This window comes from Carya illinoinensis, chromosome 4 (genome assembly GCF_018687715.1).
Source record: "Carya illinoinensis cultivar Pawnee chromosome 4, C.illinoinensisPawnee_v1, whole genome shotgun sequence".
Classification (NCBI taxonomy): Eukaryota; Viridiplantae; Streptophyta; class Magnoliopsida; order Fagales; family Juglandaceae; genus Carya; species Carya illinoinensis.
In genome coordinates, this window is record NC_056755.1 from 13,818,407 (window position 1) to 13,837,031 (window position 18,625).

At 38.0% G+C, this 18,625-nt stretch overlaps 1 protein-coding gene across 1 annotated transcript; it reads right to left on the reverse strand.

Annotated features, from left to right (window-relative positions):
• Positions 1–17,518: 17,518 nt before the first annotated feature.
• On the reverse strand, positions 17,519–18,057 carry LOC122306261. Its single transcript, XM_043118694.1, has 2 exons — positions 17,872–18,057; positions 17,519–17,779 (listed from the first exon to the last, which is right to left on the reverse strand). The coding sequence occupies exons 1-2, from the start codon at positions 18,055–18,057 to the stop codon at positions 17,519–17,521; spliced, it is 447 nt and encodes a 148-aa protein (XP_042974628.1).
• Between the last annotated feature and the right edge of the window lie 568 nt (positions 18,058–18,625).

The window sequence follows — 18,625 nt, forward strand, 5'->3', positions numbered from 1 at the left end:
GACTTGGTCAGCAACCTTTCCATGTGCGAGAACATGATACAGTGTTTCCTAAGTTGGGGATGAACAATAGTCGCATTTGGAGGCCATCTCAATTCCACACGACTTCACTCTATCATGATCAAATGATAGTCATTTAAAACAAGCACACCACATACATACCGAGATCTTCATAGGCAAATATTTGTTCTAGATCCAGTCCGTCCAAGTAAAACGATCCCCTTTAACTCAGATTAAATTCCAGGTTGATGCTATCGAGAACCGACCATCTTGAGCTGGTTTCCACACAAGCACATCTTCCCCAGGTTTGCTTGCACAGATCTTCGACATCACTTCCTCTACCATTTCCTCACCAATTAATTGTTCTAGCTGCTCATAACTCCAATTGTCACCAACCCAAACATCATTGACTAGCAACGAAGGCATGCCAATCACATCCACCGTATGAGATAAAGGGCCATCCGAAAGCCATCTTCAAACCAGAGGGAGCCACACCTTCGTTTACTTAATTTTCATAGCCTCACAGACTTCAAGAAGAACGAAAATAATGCATTTCCAAAATCTATAACTGGTTCAACGTGATTCCAAAAGAGACACATGTTGTCCTCTTCCATATTTTTTCAACAAAAAAGGAGACCACAAGGAGTCCATCAACAAAAGATGCTAACTCAACTTCATATGCAAAGCTCGTTGAATCTCCGAAAAACCCTACAAACCCAAACCTCCCTCATTTGTTGGTTTATTGATCCGAGACCAAGCACACCACTTGATTTTTACTTTCCCATTATGTTCTCCCCAAAAGAAAGTGGAGAGGATTGAATTAATTTTTTTTAGAACAATCTGTAGAACATCCAGAACAACTATTAAATGTGAAGCCATACTAGACAAAACATGTTTTAGCAAAATCAACCTCCCCCTTGTGATAACAACTTCGCTTTCCAACCTACAACTGTGGCTCGAATTTTCACTATCAACTGATCAAAATGGCCAGCTTTCAATTGACCATGCACCAAGGGAACCCCCATATATGTCATTGAAAAATTACATTCCGCAAACCCAGTCACCAAACTCATTTTTTGAGCTGAACTAATGGTGGGCGAACAAAAAATAGCAGATTTCTCAAGACTAATGCATTACCCCAACCACCGGTCATAACTAGACAATGTGCTACAAAGTCGACACAATGAATGCTTCTCACCATTGAGGAAAATTAGAATATCATTTGCATATAATAAGTGTGAAATCAGGGACGGGGGCAAAGGATTATAGGACTTGCTAATGCGACCATCTTCAAATTATTTTCTCAAAAGCCTAGGGAGAATTTCCTATATTAAAATAAATAAGTAAGGCGATAGAGGATCCCCCTGACGAATGCCTCACTTAGGCTGGAAAAAACCTTTACAAAAGCCATTCATAAGCACCGAGTACCAAGAAGAAATTACACATTCCTTCACCAAGTTATAGAACTAATTTGAAAAATCAAACCCTAGAAGGACTTGAAATGAAAAAAATCCCAATGAACCATATCATAAGCTTTAGCCATATCAAGCTTCACCATAACATTCCCGCCTTGGGGTTTTTTTTTTTTTTATTCATCACATGATCCATCTCCTAAGTGAGGGATATATTTTCAAAGATGCTTCATCCTTGCATGATAACCCTCTGTTCCGATGACACTGATCTCGGCAAAATACTAGTCAAACGAGACACAAGGATATTTGAGAAAATCTTATACACCACTAAACATAGGCTAATTGGCCTAAACTTCTAAAAAATTTTAGGATCCGAGACTAAAAATTTGCCAATTTAGCACCTGGAAAAAAATCCCTTGTCGCCTCCATCACATCTTCTTTTACAATATGCCAACAAGAAATATAAAAAGATGAGCGAATCCATCTGGGCCGGGGCTACTATGCTGTGGAATGGAAAAACCATTGACTTCACTTCCTCCTCCGAAGGTAGATGGCAAATTATCCTCTATAGAAATTCTTGAACCCAAAAACGGTGATAAGTCTTCAACCTCAATACTCGGCATCTCACTAAGAAAGTTTTGAAAGAAATTGGCAACCCCCAAATGAACCTTTTCAAGAGAATCCATCACCATTCTTTCCACCAAACGCATCTTGGAAATAACCGAACTAGGCCTACATTGAGGCAACAACATGAAAGAATTTGGAGTTCTAATCACCCTCCTTAAGCCAATTTTTCTTATCAACTTGGGCTAATTGAGTCTCTTATCTTTTCTCCTAAACATCAAGTTCCAGTTTAGTAGCCAAATAATCCATGTCTGTCTCTTTCAAAAACTCAAATTGAAGCTAAGATTCCAATACTGCAAGCCTCTCTTCCAAATCCTCAATACGTTTTCCACTTGTCCAAAAACGTTTCTATTCCAAGACCACAACTCCATCGTAACTCTCTTTAGTTTAGCAGCAAGTTTTATCGGTTTCGAACCCAAAACAGGTTGCTCCCAAATTCCTTTAACCAGACTTTGAAAAGATTCTTGAGAACACCATATTTTTTTGAATCAAAAAGGAGAGGGGCCATACTTGGTGTCAACACAAGAGAGTCTTACCACCATGGGGCTATGATCAGAAGACTTTCTTGTAATATACTACAATTTCACCATATTAAATTGAGCTAAAAAAGCCATGTTCATGAGAGCCCAATCCAGTCTCGCCCATTTTCTTGCAATTCCTTCTTGACCATTGCACCAAGACAAATGATTCCCATGATAGTTTACTACTACTAGGCCACAAGCATCAATGCACTCATTAAAGTCATCCATTGCTTGAACAGGTCGGGAGCATCCTCCCACTCATTCACAATCCTCCCTAATAATATTGAAATCCCCAATGAGAAGCCACAGGTGATCATTTGGATGGCAAGTCACCAAACTCTCCCATAGACTCCTTTGGTCCACATGGTTACACTTTGTATATATGAAAGAAACAACAGTCCGTGTGGACTGTAAAATGAACCATCCCATAACCATCTGATTAGAGACACTAATTACCTTAAATCATAACGGGCATGCCACAATAGCCATATTTCCCCCCTACATCTTTAGTACAAAAACAACCATCAAAACCCAACAAACTGACTAATTGTTGTAACTTGGCTTCACTTGCAAATGGTTCAAAAAGAGCAATGATAACTACATTATTTTTCTAAATTAAACTACATAAAACACAATGAGAGCTACCTAACCCCTTTATGTTCCATGCAATGCTGGAGTCTATCATAAGTTCAATTTAGCAGTGTGGGTAGACACCCACTGGGATTGACGCACAACCTTGTTTTTCTCCTTGATGCTCAACTCAGAAACATGCAAATTCTCGAAATCATATCCCTTTTCCTTGGCAACCCCAATAATGCTATTCTCTTCCTCTCCCTCAGTACCATACGAAACTAGGTCATTTGGCCCTTCAAATAGTGGACTCACTTCTAGAACCCCCTCTAGAACACGAGCCCCAGTAAAAACTACCATCTCATAGCGAGTACCCTTTGAACTATCTTTCACAAGTGGCATTCTTTTGAGATCACTGGGTTCTGGAGGACCCCGATTTGGACTTGTAAAGGCAAAAATTGGTTAGAATTAGATGACTATATGATAAGCCTTATCTTATCATTATATTTAAAATTGTTGGATGAATATAAAATAATTATTGATTTATCTATAAACAATATTGAGTCTATCTAGAAGTCTTAGAAGTTGTTTAGATAAGTCATTGAGGTAAAAATTGAGTCCAAGAGGATCTGTATTTATCCAGAATGAAAGCTGAACATAGATCAGTCACTGCAAAAGGGAGTTATCGTGAAATGTTAGCAATTCGTTAGGAGACGTCCTTGTGACAAATTCTATTTGTCAGCAGAATCCTATTTCAACTGGAACTCTTTTTAGATTTTTTATTTAAGAGATCCTATTGGTTAGGATCTGCAGAGATTCAGATCTACATATTTTTTAGAGCACTTTCTAGTGCATATTTTGGTGAGAACATTCCTTAGTGAATTTTCATATTTGTAATCTCTCTTTGTATGTGATCATGCTTCAAGTGTGAATGATTATTTTGATTGGATTTCAACTACTAGAGTTTCAAAAGAGAAGTCAATAATTTGAAGATTGCCAGAAGTTCTGGCTACTATTGTGGTAGAAGACAAATGGGTCATTTGTCTGGACAAGTAAGAGAGTCAAGTTACAAATGTTTTGTAATTGAGAATTACTTGTAATTGATTTTTAAACAATAAGATTGACTTTCCTGAGTTTGGCTGCTCTATAGGGTTTTACCTTTAAAGAATTCTTTAGAAGATTTTCCTTCGTAACCAATCGTTGTTTCTTGCAAGTTTGATTATTTATTTTAAGTATTTGATTCATTATATAATCTTGATAACTGAGATACCAATTTGTTGAAGGAAATTGGTAGACAATTTTATGGTTTTACAAGGGTACTTGGGGAATTTCAATTGGCATCAGAGCGTGGTTCACTCATTCGAGTGTGATCCATGCCCTTGTAAATCATGTCGACGTCATTATATGCTCCACCACACTTCGATGAGAAAAACTATACTTATTGAAAAGTTCGTATGAGGGCTTTCCTCAAGTCTTTGATTGAACGTGTATGACATTTGATTGAACAAGGATGGACTAAAGCTGAGACATCTATAGATGCTTGGACGAAAGATGAAATCAGCAATTGCAATTGGAATAGAAAATGACTAATGCTATTTTCATGGCGGTATCCCCTAAAGAATTTAAAAGAATCTCCATGTGTGAGATTGCTAAAGAAGCTTGGGATATTTTGGAGGTCACATGAAGGCACAAGAATAGTAAAAAATTCAAAATTACAGATGTTAACTTCAAATTTTGAAAAGATTAAAATGTTAGAAGATGAGAGTTTTAATGATTTTTATGCTAAATTAAATGATATTGTGAATACCATATTTAATCTTGGTGAGAAGGTGGATGATTCAAGGGTCGTGAGGAAAATTTTGAGATATCTACCTAAAAGATTTCGACCTAAGGTTACTACTATTAAGAAAAGTAAGGATTTGGATTCAATAAAGGTTGAAGAGCTAGTTGGTTCATTACAAATGTATGAATCCTCACTTTCTCAAACAAGAAAGGGTAAGTCCATTGCTTTCAAAACAGTAAAAGAGGATGAAGATGATTTTTCTGATGAAGAAAATTTTAACAATGAGGATAAAGATCTCATAGCAAAAAAGTTTAGAAAATTCATGTTTAATGAAAAGTCTAGTGGAAAGCAAAAAGGATGTAAAAATTTTCTGCAAAGAAAAATTATTCTAAAAAATGGAATAAAGAAAAATCTGAAAAAGTTTGATAAAGTAAAATGCCATGAATGCTTAGGATATGGTTATATAAGAGTTGAATGTCCAAATTTCTAGAAAAATAAAGGAAAAGCATTAAATGTCACATTGAGTAATAGTTCAGATTCTGAAAGTTCAAGCTTATCATCTAATGATGAAAAATCTTTTATAGTTTTTTCTACTATTGTGAATGATTTTCTTGATATTCCACTAACAAAATCTGAAAGTGGTTGTAATTACAGTGATTCGAATATATCACTTGTTGATGCTGACCAAGAATTAAGTTTACAGGAAGCATACAATGATGTGTGTGAAGAAGTGATTAAATTAAAAAAACTCAACAAGAAGCTCTACAATAGATTTACTGCTATGAAGAATGAAAAACAATTTTTTTGAGGTATTAAAACTTTCTGGTGTTGAAGTATCAATATTAAAAGATCAAAAGGCTACACTAGAAAAAGAATTCGAAAAGTTTCAAGAGTACAAACAAAAAAAAAGCAACACAGAAATTAGAAGCAATATTGAGTTTTCCAAAATCTAGTTGTGATCGCACGGGTTTGGGGTATATGACTTCCCAAAGTATGGAATTTAAAGTCTCATCAACTGCTGCCACTTCATCAAAAGATATCATTTTTGTTAAAAGGAAGTCAATATGAGGAAGCTCCAAAAAAGGACATGTCTAAAACTCATGTTTCAAGAGCCTCACATGACGGATCAATGACAAAGAAGCCCAACTAAAGTAAGTCCGAAGGTAAGTTTACTCCTACTTGTCATTTTTGTGGTATTCTTGGTCATATAAAGCCACATTGTTTAACTTGAGAAAAATACAGAAAAAAAAAAAAGAAGGAAAAATAAAATATACAAGGAAGGAAAAAAATTTAGAAAATAAAGTTGAAGAGTTTAGTCATCAAATAACCTCCACAAGTCTCAAACTTGGTGAACTAGTAGATCTTTGCTCTCAAAATAAATAAAAGACCATACAAAGTCATGTTGATGAAAAGAATATGCCAAAATTAAAAACAAAGTGGGTGGTCAAAGAAGATACCATGTTACATTAATTGATAGGACTACTTGCATGTTCTTGTATTCTTTATATTATTGCATTAGTTTAGGACATGCATTTTTTTGTTTTAATTTTATATTTCCGTTTTTCAATTTTAAACAAGAAAAATATAATATAAAAATTCTTTCTAGTTTGGTTCAAAGTTTTTCTTTAAGGAAAGTGCATGCTTGATATGTCAAAGTTTGAGCACCCGTGTTCTCACTTAATAAATTCTTGAACCTATGCATCTCTATACTTTGTGCAATTCACTTTGTGCATACTAACCCTATGCGTCATCTTGGCAAAGTTCATTTATAAAGCACTGTTAGGAACTTATATGTATGCATATTATAATTAACGTTTATATTGTTTAATGAGATGCTCATCATAGAGGGAGTCCATGCCTTGAATTGACTAATACTAGTTGAACCTAATACATTAATAAAGAATTCTTCCCTTGCCAAAGACAAAGAGTTGATTTATATAGAAAAGGTCGGTGTTAAATCATTGCAGAAAAAGACTAACACCCTACATGGATCTATCTTCTTAAGTCCTTATAGAAAAAATCGTTGCTCTAATCATTGTGGAAAAAGACAAGCAACAAAAATAGACATAAAAAAAGGGGTTGTGCAAACTGGTATTTGGAGAAGATGCTCATGTATCTAGGCTCTAGCATAACGTTTGACTTTTGAGGTGAGTGACAATCTCTTGGGAGTATCTATAAGAAGAAAATACTTACTGATAATATTATAAAAATATATTGGAAAACAAATAAAATAAACAGTTGCTATCTTATATAAGTTTGCTTACTCACACACTTACATGGAACTTTGACATTAATGATCTTATGAGGAGTGAACGTCCATATTGATTGTGGCAAATGAGAGGGTGTAAATGATCATATTTGTTTGTGAGATACACTATGGTTGACCTAAGATACATCTAAGCATGTTACTTGTCTCAATGCTCATATTTAAAAATATATATATATATATATATATTATTAAAGTATTGTGTGTGATAAATTGTGAGTGTTGGTCTATGTCAGGGACGTGGCCTCATAGGTGTTTGGTTAAGTCCCATTGGGACTTTATGAGGCATAACAAGAGCACAGGCCTTAGTCGTTTAAGTGACTTATATCACTTCAAAAAGCACTTAGCCTCATCCTGATATTATTTCCTCATCCTGTGTGATATAGTAGCCCAAGGTACTCTCACATCTTCTCATTTTTAGATTCTACCCATATCACCCATACCAGTTTTGATTCTCTCAAGATTAAGAACAGACAATCTTTGACTCCTATTCAACATCACGGTAAGCCTATTTGATTCGAATTTCTTTTCTTTTATAAGTTTAGGGCTCAAAGTGTGTTTGATGGTGATTGTTGTGGAGTTTGAGTATGTGAAGGATGGGTTTGACTATTTGTTGGGCTGAGTGGATAGTGACTGGACTTTTTCTTAGAGTATTCTATGCATGTATTAAGGATGATTTTTGATGGGTTATGTGATTATACAGTTCAGTTTTATCCTAGTGCATACCAAGTGTTTAATTTTTTGTCTCAACTAAGTTGTCTCAATCATTTGCTCATTGTTTGACATACATTCATGCTCTACATCAAGTACATTTAATCCATGAAAAGTTGAGACACATGGGAGTTATTCATCTTGGCACACATAAGTGATATTTATTCTCTTTTGTGTTTTGTCAGATTAGTGACAAAAAGGAGGAGTATTGGAAAGAGCAAATTAAAATATGTTGAAATATTTTGGTGTTGTGAGTTTAGGGAGAGTTTCAATAAGTGTGTTGTTGAAGGTGAGTTTAATGAATTCACTGAAATTAATTTGTTGAGGGGGAGAAAGTTTATTTCTACTGGATATAAATTTTATTCTTGATTATTTGCTTAGAATTTCTACTCAATTTATTGGTTTGCTGTTGGTGATTTTGGCAGGTTTTATATTACATTCATCAAGTTGGTTTTGTCACCAATCCGCAAAAAGAGGAGATTGTAAAGGCAAAAATTGTTCAGGATTATATGACTATATAATAAGCCTTATCTTATCATTATATTTGAAATTGTTAGATGAATGTAAAATAATTATTGATTTATCTCTAGACAATATTGAGTCTATCTAAAAGTCTTAGAAGTTGTTTAGATAAGTCATTAAGGTAAAAATCGAGTCCAGGAGGATCTGTATTTATCCAGAATGACAGCTGAACAGAGTTCAATCACTGCAAAATAGAGTTATTGCGAAATGTTTGCAATTCGTCATGAGACGTCCTCGCGATAGATTCTATCCATCAGAAAAATCCTACTTCAACTGAAACTCTTTTTAGATTATTTATTTAAGAGATCCTATTGCTTAGGATCTACAGAGATTCAGATCTACATATTTTCTATAGCACTTTTCTAGTGCATATTTTGGTGAGAAAATTCCTTAGTGAATTTTCATGTTTGTGATCTCTCTTTGAGTGTGATTGTGCTTCAAGTGTGAAGGATCATTAATTGGATTTCAACTACTAGAGTTCCAGAAAGGAAGTCAATAGTTTGAAAATTGCAAGAGGTTCTGGCTGCTACTGTGGTAGAAGACAAATGAGTCATTTGTCTAGACAAGAAAGAGAGTCAAGTTACAAAAATTTTGTAATTGAGAATTACTTGTAATTTATTTTTAAACAATAACATTGGTTTTCCTGGGTTTGGCTGTCCTGTAGGGTTTTACCTTGAAAGAGTTCTTTAAACAGTTTCCCTTTTAACCAATCGTTTTGTCTTGCAAGTTTGATTATTTACTTTAAATATTTGATTCATTATATAATCTTGATAATTGAGATCTAATCAATTTGTTGAAGAAAATTGATAGACAATTTCGTGGTTTTATAGGGATAATTAGGGAATTTTAGGTCTGAAGATAGCTCTTCAACCGGCTTTTCATAAGGTACTCCCTCCAACAATTTCATCGACAAACTTGTCAGATCATCTCTTATAACATTAACATTAGCATCCTTAGTATTCGACACATCTTTATCTTCAATTACCATCAACTGTGCAACCTTGTCGTGTTGAGAATCCCTTTTCGTATCACTTGATCTTGTTCACTTTGCACATTTGTTTCTTTTTGCTGCTCTTGCAATATTTTCTGAACACCCCCTTTTGCCCCCTCCCTTCCCCGACGTGATGGTCCCTCGCCAACCCTACCAACAACTAAAGTATGGCCCTGTTGATAGCATTTTTCACAGTAGAAACCTGGCCTTTTATAACGAACCTCCCACCAAAATTTTCTGTTAGCCACCATGATGGGAAAACACTGCACCAGTTCATCTGCCAAATCAATCTCTAGGACATATGTGCCCCCGATGTTCTAGATCTATGCAACATGGCATTGTTGACACCCAAGTACCTTCCAAACCTTGTTGCCAAAATTTGCAGATAGTCTATTCTATACATATGAAGCAGTAGACCTGGCAAAAAAATCCACTAAGGCGCTAAAGAGGATTCTTTATGTTGATCAAAATCTTTAGTCCATCTGAAAAGTTGGAAAATAGAACCAACAATCAAGCATCCCTCTCGTGCCCAGGCATGCATAAAATCCCATTTAGATTGTAGTTTCACCAAAACATGGTGATCATCCATCACACTAACTGTCAGAATCTCCAATAAACCCCATGATTTTATGATGGCCAAGTGTATATCGTCAATCATTGGTTTAATAAGCACAAACTTCATCACCAAAGCAAAACAAAAATCCTCAGCCCCTTTCAACATATCTGGTTCTGTAAAAACTAACCCAGGCTCTCCATCCACTTCCATTGGATATCTTATCTATAACTTGAAAGTGGAAGATGATGCATCTTTCAACACCATATGCGAGAAAGACAGAGCCCCACCATCACCTCCAGCAGGCCCCTTTGACAAAGGGAGGATGACAGAGCCCCACCATAGGCTAACCCTAGACGAGGAAGGACTAGAATCTCATCAAAAAAGGAAGTTTTGAAACTTGTAGAGCATTTTCTCTTACGAGTACTTGAGGTCACCAAATGACAGCGATATTAGCAATGGGCATAGCTTGTGATGGACTAAAAATAAAAATGAAATGGGATCAAGTGAGGGAAGTGGGGGTGGAATGGATTCAACAAAGAGAGTGGGAGAGAAATATGAAAGTGAGTTTGAAACTAAAACAGAGGAGGGGGAAGAGGAAAAGAAGAATGGCGCTGGTCAGTCAACAAGAATATCTCCTTTTACATATGCAAACCAAAGGCACTTTCCCATTGCAAGGAAATTATTCTCGCTGTTAATATCATGATAACCTTTGTGGGGAAAGTATTTATGTTGTTAATAAATGTACCTACAAGGAGAAAATGTGTTGTTGACTCATTGTTAATGTCATAACGTTTGTAAGTAAGTATATATAATACCCATTTGTATTAAAATTTAGTGCAAGAGGCCAGGATCTTTGGTACCATATTAAGTCCAAACTAAAATTAGATGCTAGAGGGCATTGAATGGATGCCTCGTATGATTTTAAGTTCAGGCCTACTAAGAGAGGTCAGAGGAGACGAATGATATTCCCATCAGTCTTTAGACCAATTTCCACTTGAATGATATGGCCTTGTACCATCTCAATTTTGTACTAAGAGATTTGAAATTGCCTTGAACGGATGCCTAGTACATACTATGTTAGGTCCAGAGACTAATGCCTCAAGTTATTTGCATACCTGGAGGTTGTATCAAGAAATCTTCCGTTGGTAATACAAAGAAATGATTGTTATTTGTAAGGAGGATTATTATTATTGGTATTATGATCAATTTGCAAGGAAACTATTTGTCATTCAAACGGTTGAATATTTGCAACGACCATAGCCACTGTGTTAGGGACCCCGGTCAAGTCCCTAAACAATAAGTCCTCCACACCATTGGTGGTCTTTTGATGACCGGATCCTTGTTCCTCTCTTGCTTGGTTTTCGAACAATGGTGGCCAAGATGACCACTTGGATATGGTGTGGTTAGGTGTTTGGGCAAAGATGGGTGTATGGAGTGATGGAAATGGTAGGCTAAGTGTTTAGGGTTCACAATTCTCTATGGACGGTTTGGCTTGTTTCTTGAGTGTAGTGCTAAGTAGATTGGGCTAACATTGATGTGAGTGAGTGAGGCTAGGGTTTGTGACTTTGGAGCAACAAAGGTGGCCAAAATTACCCAAGGGGACTTAGGGTGGCGCCTAAGTGGATGGAGACTATGATTGTGGAAGGATTCCTAAGTGGTAGGAATCCTTGAGGATTTGGTAGACTAGTTAGGTAAGTCAATGTTGACTTGAGAGAATTAAGGGAGGAGAGATTTAAGGAATTGAAGATGATTGTCAATTCCTTAAATCAAGGGATGAGGGATCTAAGGAATTGAAGAGGATTATCAATTCCTTAAATTATGGGATTGGATTGGGAGGAAGTCAAGGCTCTTATAAGGAATGAGTTTCCTTATGGAGCATTGGGGGTGGACTATGGAAAACACTATAGTGGGTGGCACTAAGTGTTTGGATAGATCAAATGAGGCAAATGGTGAAATATGGCAATGAACATCCGAAAAACACAATGAATTCTCAAGAACAACTCAAGAACAATTCAAGAACAATGCACACAAAATAACAATATTAATGGAAAGTAAATGTAAGACAAGAGAGTGAACGAATAATACTCATAAGATTGATAGATTGAATCATACTTATTCACGAATTGTAAAGTGTGATTCTCTCCTTATAGATTCATGAATTGCACCCCAAAGAGCCCAAGTGCTAAGCACCGAAATGGATGATCTCAAGAACAAAGCCATCCAAAGTAAGGGTGGGTAGCGGGGCCCTGGAACCTGCTACTCCGCCCCATTTACCTCGCCCGCCGTATGGTGGCATCCCAGCAGAGGCGAGGGACTGAAACGGCCTCCCCCCAGTCCGTTTTTCCCCGGCCCTACCCTGGTTACGTATATATATAATATATATTATATTATATATATGTATATAATAAATAAGTCTTCTTATATGAAACGGTGCCATTTTGTACTTGACAAAATGGCGCCGTTTCATCTATAAGGTTTATTATTAACCCACTAAATGAAACGGCACCAGTTTGTCCATCACAAAACGGCGCCGTTTCATTTAGTTTTCACCCTAAGTTTAAACCCCCTCCCTCCCCCCCCCCCCCCCGCGTCGTCCCCTCCCTTCGCACACTGCCGAATCTTCTCTCTCTCTCTCTCTCTCTCTCTCTCTCTCTCTCTCTCTCTCTCTCTCTCTCTCTCTCTCTCTCTCTCTCTCTCTCTCTCTCTCTCTCTCTCTCCCACGTTCCCTCCTCCCTCTCGCAACCAGTCGCTCTCATTCTCTCCTCTATCTTGCACGACGCACGACGCACACCGCACGTACACGGTAAGTTAGCTCGTTCTCTCCTCTCTCTCCTTACTCCGTTGATTTTTATTTTATTTTATTTTATTTTTTTGAGTTTTGATTGGAGATTGGAGGAAGGATGGGTTGAATCGGAGATGGAGGATGGGATTTGTGACTTGTGTGCTGTGGATTCGTGATCATCAAGCATGTGTATTCAATGTTAGGGTTTTCTATTTCTTACTGTGATTGTTTCAGATTTCAATCAATGGATTGTTTTTTTTTTGTAAATTTCATTGAAACCCTAACCCCTAAATTGATTTAGGAGTTTCATGATTGAAACCCCTAAAAAAAATTAGGGTTTTGGATTGGAACCCCAATTTAATTTGGGCTTCCACCGAAACCTTAATTTTGTTTGGAGTTTCATTGATTGAAACCCCCAAATCAATTTAGGGGTTTTAATCAATGAAACCCCTAAATTGATTTAAGGTTGTGGATTAGAACCCCAAATTAACCCCAAATCAATTTAGTGGTTTCAATCAATGAAACCCCTAAATTGATTTAGGGTTTTGGATTGGAACCCCAAATTAAATTGGGATTCCAATCCAAAACCCTAATTTTGTTTGGGGTTTCATTGATTGAAACCCCTAAAATCAATGAAACCCCTAAATTGATTTAGGGTTTCGGATTGGAACCCTAAATTATTTGGGGTTCCAATCCGAAATCCAATTATTTTTTTTTTTTTGGGTTTCATTTATAATGTTATATATGATTTTTAATAATTTTATGCATACATGTTAATTGAGGGAAGGCCTTTTGGGGTTTCAATCAATGAAACTCATAAAATAAATATCCAAAAGATGTGTGGGTCTACTATTTGTATGCAGTTTTTGATGATTGTGTTGGATTGCAATTTGAATTTTTTTATTTATTTTTTTTTTGTCTTGGAGAATCAGGAATGTCTTCGGATTTCAGTGATAGCTCACCTGCCCCAGCCAACACCCCTACCCCAGAACCTAACCCTACTCCTACCCTTATAACGAGTACACCTTGCCCTACCCCGAAGCCCACACAAGGTAAGAAACCTGTATCCATAGTTTGGCAATACTTTACCAAACTAGAGGGTGGTGACTCCAACAACCCACAAGCTAAATGTAATCACTATGGAAAAATGTATGGATGTCACTATAAGAAACATGGTAGATCCCAGCTGAAGGTCCATTTAGAGGAACAATGAAAGAAGAGTCCAATTTTAAAATCCTTAGTAGAGAAGGGTCAATCTAGACTAGATTTTAAAATGGCGGATGGGAGTAGTGGGGTCGGGGGGCCAACATTGAAGGGGTATACGAAGTATAACCCCGATGAGTGTAGAAGGAAGTTAGCTCGTATGATTGTCATGGACGAGCTGCCTTTTCAATTTGTGGAAGGTAAAGGGTTCCAAGAATTTGTCCAAGAGTTAGAACCGAGATTTATACTTCCTTCTCGTCACACTGTGGCAAAGGATATTAAGAAGATGTACATCCATGATAAAGATGTTTTGAGGGGCCAATTGGCAGGTTTGGTAGTTTGCCTCACTACCGATACTTGGACTTCTATCCAAAATATGAATTACATGTCGTTGACTGTGCATTTTGTTGATGCTGATTGGGTTCTACACAAAAAGATTATTAAATTTAGTCAAATAACTGATCATAAGGGTGAGATGGTTGGGAAGGCCTTGGAGGCTACAATAAAGGAGTGGGGGTTGGAAAAGGTTTTGTCTGTGTCAGTTGATAATGCATCGTCTAATGATGTCGCCTTGGGATATCTAAAGAATTATCTTAAATATGCAAATAAGACATTCTTGGGTGGTGAATATTTGCATGTTAGATGTGCTGCACATATTTTAAATTTAATTGTGACTGAGGGGTTGAAAGATGTTGATGACTCGGTTGCAGGAGTTAGAATGACTGTGAAATGGGTGAGATCTTCTCCTTCTAGATTGGAGAAATTCAAAGTTGCTGCAAAGGCTGCAGGCATAACATCGAAGAAGAGTCTTTGTACTGATGTTCCTACAGATGGAACTCAACATTCTTGATATTGGAGGCGGCCCAAGAATATAAGGCAGCGTTTCAATTATTGGGTGAAATAGATATCCAATATGTCAAATACTTTGATGAGCACGGGGGATCACGAAAGCCTAATGATGATGATTGGGTGGTAGTTTCTACTTTCGTTGATTTTCTTGGATTATTTTATGATGTCACATTGAATATATCTGGTTCTTTGTACCCTACATCCCATGAGTTTTGTCAACAAATATGTAGGGTAAAAGAAGAATTAGAAGATATGCGTAGGGGTTCCAATGAAAGGAAGAGGGGGATGACAGTGACCATGATGCTAAAATATGAAAAGTATTGGGGAGATTTGACTTGAATGAATATTTTCTTATATGTGGCTGCTATTCTTGATCCCCGTCTGAAAGTTTCATGCTTGTTATATGGGTTGGGACTTGTTCACGATCAGGTATGGACTGAACTTATTGGTGAATTGGCCTGAGATACCCTAAAAAAATTATATGATGAGTTTAATGCAATTAAGGGTGGTACTACATCGAAGAACATACACCGACCCCAATGCCTTCTATAGACATCGTGACCGGGCCTCCTACAAAGAAGTGCAGAATACCGTGGACTAAGACCCTCACATAGAATCCCACACTAGTCCATAAATCTACGGAGGTCGTTTCTGAGTTAGATAACTATTTGTCAGCGGATATGGTCCAAGATGATTATGATAATTTCGATATTAGGATGGTGGAAGAATGCCTCAAAAAAATATTCCATCATTTCTGAGATTGCCCGCTATATTTTGGCCATCCCTATTAGCACCGTTGCCTTAGAGTCAACCTTTAGTATCGGAGGTCGTATATTGGATCCTTTCCATAGTTAATTGTCTCCTACAACTGTAGAGACATTGATATGCACACAGAGTTGGACGATGGAAAGGATATTCATGTTTTGGATATTTTAGATTTTAAGAAGACCGATGAGGGTGGTGATCAGTCTGGATTTGGACCACCTGGTAATTTTTTTTATTTTTTTATTTTAATTTATTTATATTCATTTCCATTTCATCGTTATTAATTTTAAAATTAATTTTTGTAGTAACACATGAGACATCTAGCACCTCTGCAACATAAAAATGTGCTCAAGCCCGGGCCGCCCCAACTATCACACCCCTTGACTCAAAGACAAGCCACAGCTGACAAGTCTCTTTAGAATATTCAATTTTTAATTATTTGTTCATATTTTGTATTCAATGATTTGTAATGTTGATACAATTTTCCTTGGACACTTTTCTGTTTGTAATTTTGTAATTGTTTAGCCTTTTAATTTTGTAATAGCTTAGTTATTATTATTAGTTTATTACGTATTAGACTCTTAGACTAGTAACTTTTATTAGCCATAAAATCAATTACCATTCATAACACTTTTTTTTTTTAATCTGGTTTTTAATTTTTTTTTCTTTTTACTTATAATTTTATGGGCTGAAAAATGAAAATGGCCTACAAGCGTTTTTTGGGCCAAAACTACAACCTTGTGGGCCATTTTTGGCCCATTGCTGAGGTTTCTGGGCCCAAAATGGCCCAGAAATTGCTTCTGGGCCATTTTCTGCCCAGAAGCAGGTGCCGGGGGGGAGGGGGGCGGACGGATTGCCGCCCTTGCCATACCCTGTCATGCAGGACGGGGTACCCCGCCCCCGCACACCAGGGACGGGGAAAAATTTTTCCATCTGGCCCATATGGGGGCGGGGTCTACCCCGCACTGTATGGTGTGAGTAGCACCCCTAATCCAAAGCAAATTGTCAAAAGATATGAAAGAAAGGACTAAGGGTCCTATTTATAAGAGTTACAACTTGGAAACCCCCAAAAGGCCCCTTGGAAATAAATAAATAAAAATAAAATAAATAAAAAGAAATAACATAGTGGCGGACCAAGTTGGCCTAGGTATGCATGAGCCCAATGTTAGGCTAGGATGGTGCATGGTGGTCTTCGGTTTGGTACATGGCTAGGTGGCACAACATGGCTTGCTGATGAGCATGGCATGGTGCCATGCAAGGGCCTACTGGTGGGCATGGCATGGTGCCATGTAAGGCCTGCTGGTGGTGAGCCATGTGTGCGTGTTGCATGGTTCAGGCTGGTGGCCTGGGCGTTGAAGTTGCAAGGCATGGGCTAGAGCCATGTGCTAGATGGCATGACGGGTGGGCATGCCACTAGCCTAGCCTACAAGGCACGGGCTGGAGCCGTGCGCTGGATGGCATGCCTATGAAGGCATGCCATTAACCTGGCTAGCGTGCAGCGTGGGGCGCACGCAAAGGTGCGCGCAAGGGGGCGCACCCGCAAGGGCTTGGGCATGCGCATGGGTGTGCTTGGGCCAGACCGTGTGTTGAGCTGCGTGCGGCTTCCAACCTCGCTGGCTGCATGCTGGGCGCTCCGTGCATGTCAACGCGCTGGCCAAGGCATGCATACATGTTGGGCGCCCCGTGCGTGTCACGACACTGGCCAAGGCATGCGTGTAGGCTGGCCATGGTGCTATCCTCGCCTCCCAAAGGCAGTGTCGAGGCTTGTCCTGAGGCTGCTTTTCTAGGGATTTTAACATTCCCCCTCCCTTCAAGTACATCCTTGCACTCAAGGATGAATTGTGGAAATCTCTTCCTTATGTCATCATAATCTTCCCACGTGGCCTCATCTCTTGGTGCCCCTCCCCATTTGATTAGAACTTGCCACACTTTTCTTCTTTTTCTTCCCCTTGTCACCACTCTATAATCAAGGACTTTCTCTTGGTTGTAGAAGCATTTGGCCCTCTTCATCAAATTTTGGTAATTCCTCCACAATGAGTTTTGGATCGCCAATCCTTTTCTTCAATACCGTCACATGAAAAATCGGGTGTAGTTTGGAGGTTGGAGGAAGTTCCAACCTATAAGCTACCTCACCCAATTTTCCCAACACCTTAAAAGGCCCATAATACCTCTTAGAGAGCTTCAAGTTAAGCTTCCTCTTTAAGGTTGCTTGCCCATATGGTTGAAGCTTCAAATAAACATAGTCTCCCACCTCAAAGTTCTCAACACGTCTCCCTTAATCATAGTGCTTCTTCATTATTTCTTGAGCTCTCTTTTTACCGTTGCCAAGATCTCATCTCTTGTAAGCAATTCATTCTCAACCTCATCATTTCTAGCCGTGCATTTCTCATAATTCACCAAAGTGGGTGGTGATCTTCCATAAACAACTTCAAATGGACTCTTTTGGATGGAAGCATGAAAAGAGGTGTTATACCAATACTTAGCCCATGTAAGAAGTCTCCCCATCTTCTTTGCTCCTCATGGCAAAAGCACCTCAAATATTGTTCAAGTGTTCTATTCACAACTTCCGTTTGCCCATCGGTTTGAGGATGATAGGATGAGCTAGCCTTCAACTTGCTTCCTTGTAATTCAAATAATTCCTTATAAAAAGTACTCATAAACACTCTATCACGGTCGGATACCATACTTTTTGGAAAATTATAAAGTTTCACCACATTATCAACAAAGGCTTTGGCCACACTTTTCGCCGTGTATGGGTGTCTTAAGGGAATGAAGTGTGCATACTTACTTAGACGATCCACCACCACCAAGATGACCTCATATCCTCCACTAATTGGTAAGCCCTCCACAAAGTCCATAGACAAGTCTTCCCAAATCAAGTTTGGAATAGGTAAAGGTTGCAAGAACCTGGATGGGCCCTTGTATCATACTTGACCTTTCGGCATGTATCACATTTGGCAACCAAGGTCTTCACAGCCTTCTTGATTCCTTCCCAATAGAAGAAATGCTTAATCCTTATGTAAGTCCTTAGCCACCCGGAATGGCCACCTTCCTTGCTATTGTTTAAATGGTC